This window comes from Atta colombica, unplaced genomic scaffold, assembly GCF_001594045.1.
Source record: "Atta colombica isolate Treedump-2 unplaced genomic scaffold, Acol1.0 scaffold134, whole genome shotgun sequence".
Lineage (NCBI taxonomy): Eukaryota > Metazoa > Arthropoda > Insecta > Hymenoptera > Formicidae > Atta > Atta colombica.
Genome location: NW_017259222.1, coordinates 325,638 through 327,384, shown reverse-complemented (window position 1 = coordinate 327,384; position 1,747 = coordinate 325,638). Strand labels below are relative to the sequence as shown.

Here is a 1,747-nt window from a genome sequence, read left to right as displayed (position 1 = left end):
TATATATTATAATTATATAATACATAATATAATGCACAATTTAAAAGTATTATTTATTTTTTAATAGCGAAGATATAGTAGATTTCGCAGAAGCTGCAGAAAAACTGGCGGAAGGTCTTTTAGGTATTTATCAATACCCACTGGAACAAGTTAAGCAAGAACTTTTCGAGCTGACGTAAGCATATAAATCAGTAATACAAACAATAAAGATGTCACATTGATTGTTCATATTATTTTTCTTACAGTAATAAACAAGAGTCTCTACTTACACGAATGCAGCTTGAGAATAAAAGGATACATGAGACATTTGAAGATATAGATTTAAATGATATGGTAAGATTTTTTTCTTTCTCTCATGATATAAGTTGAATATCTTCAATCCGAAATGATTGTAACTGAAAATGTTTCAAATTTTTAATATTTGAATTTGAAAGTACATAGCATGGTGAAGTTAAAGATGAAAATAAAAATTGGATTTCGAACAAAAAATTTTATTTTTATTTACACAATAAACAAAATAATCTATGTGTTTTTTATAATATTTGATTTTTAGAGATTTCGATTTTTGGAATTTCGGATTAAAGATCTTGTAATATGTTTGGAATATTGACATCTCATGACAGAAAAATTACATTTAAAAATTTTATAGTTTTCAGCCGTTAAAATTTATCAAGGAAAATTATCAGTGATAAGAAAAGAAATGATTAATATTCATGAAAGAACATCTAAACTAAAGGTGAATTATAAAATTAATTTTCTTTCTAGAATGTGTGCATATAGGTAATATAAGTATTTTTAGCTATATAAAACGATTTATTGCAGAAACGCGTGTTGCGTCTTCAACAGATTAAGAAAAAAGAATCAATGAATAGGGAACAACAACGTGAACAAGAATTACGCAAGGAACAAGAATTAATTGGAAAATCTACAATTAATTAAAAGAGTATAAATCTAAATAAACCGATAAATTTTTACAAATTATTTCTATAAGAGAAATATAACTATATTTCCACCGAAGTGGAAACATAGTTATATTTCAAAGTCAAGTCGAAGTCGGGTTTAGTTGAGTGCTCTTACGATGGAAATATTAAGAATCCTACCCAATAAAATTTTAAGATAGTCAGATTTCTTTTTACAATTTCAGACAACGTTTTGATTGATTAAAGAGCAGCTGTCATATTCAAGACGATTGCGCATTCTTGGGAATAGAATACCTTATTCTTGTACCATAGTGTAACTCTGCTGCAATCTTAGTGTAATTCTAAGTTTGTTCATGTCGCATGCTCCAACATGTTGTAATATGCTCCTACCATAGCTCTTACTCATTCCAACGCTTGATAGAGTGAGTAGAAGCTGTGGTAGAAGTATGTTGGAGCATGTTGGAGTTTGCGACGCGAACAAACCTTCTGATTGGCGAAAACAGGCAAGCCAACTTAACTCTAACCCGACTCTGATCAAAGAGAAACCTAAGATCCAGGCATCCTGGCCTTTTTTATCTAACAAACCTCGTAAGATACACATTTTTATGGTTCTCTTCTATATATTGGAATATTCCTATTATTAAGTGGGTTAGACAAGGACGAATAATTAACTTCGATTGCTCATCTATTCTCAGATTTCTCTCTGCTCTGATTTGACTTTGACTCAATTCGGTAGAAATTAAACATCTGGTCTGTTTTCTGCACTAGAACTATCTTTCTCACTTTTGATAAATATCAAACATATCTCACTTTAAGTTTCAAAAATG

The 1,747-nt window shown here is 29.7% G+C and overlaps 1 protein-coding gene across 2 annotated transcripts in view; it reads left to right on the top strand.

The window, feature by feature from the left end:
* The window catches only part of LOC108684389 (biogenesis of lysosome-related organelles complex 1 subunit 6-like), a 2,011-nt gene extending 1,052 nt beyond the window's left edge, over positions 1–959 (top strand). For both annotated transcript variants that reach the window (XM_018188672.1, XM_018188671.1), the window contains exons 3-6: positions 68–175; positions 246–333; positions 650–736; positions 823–959. In XM_018188672.1, the coding sequence (XP_018044161.1) occupies positions 68–175; positions 246–333; positions 650–736; positions 823–939 (400 nt within the window). In that variant the 3' untranslated portion in view covers positions 940–959. The remainder of the gene's footprint in view (positions 1–67; positions 176–245; positions 334–649; positions 737–822) is intronic.
* Positions 960–1,747: the final 788 nt, after the last annotated feature.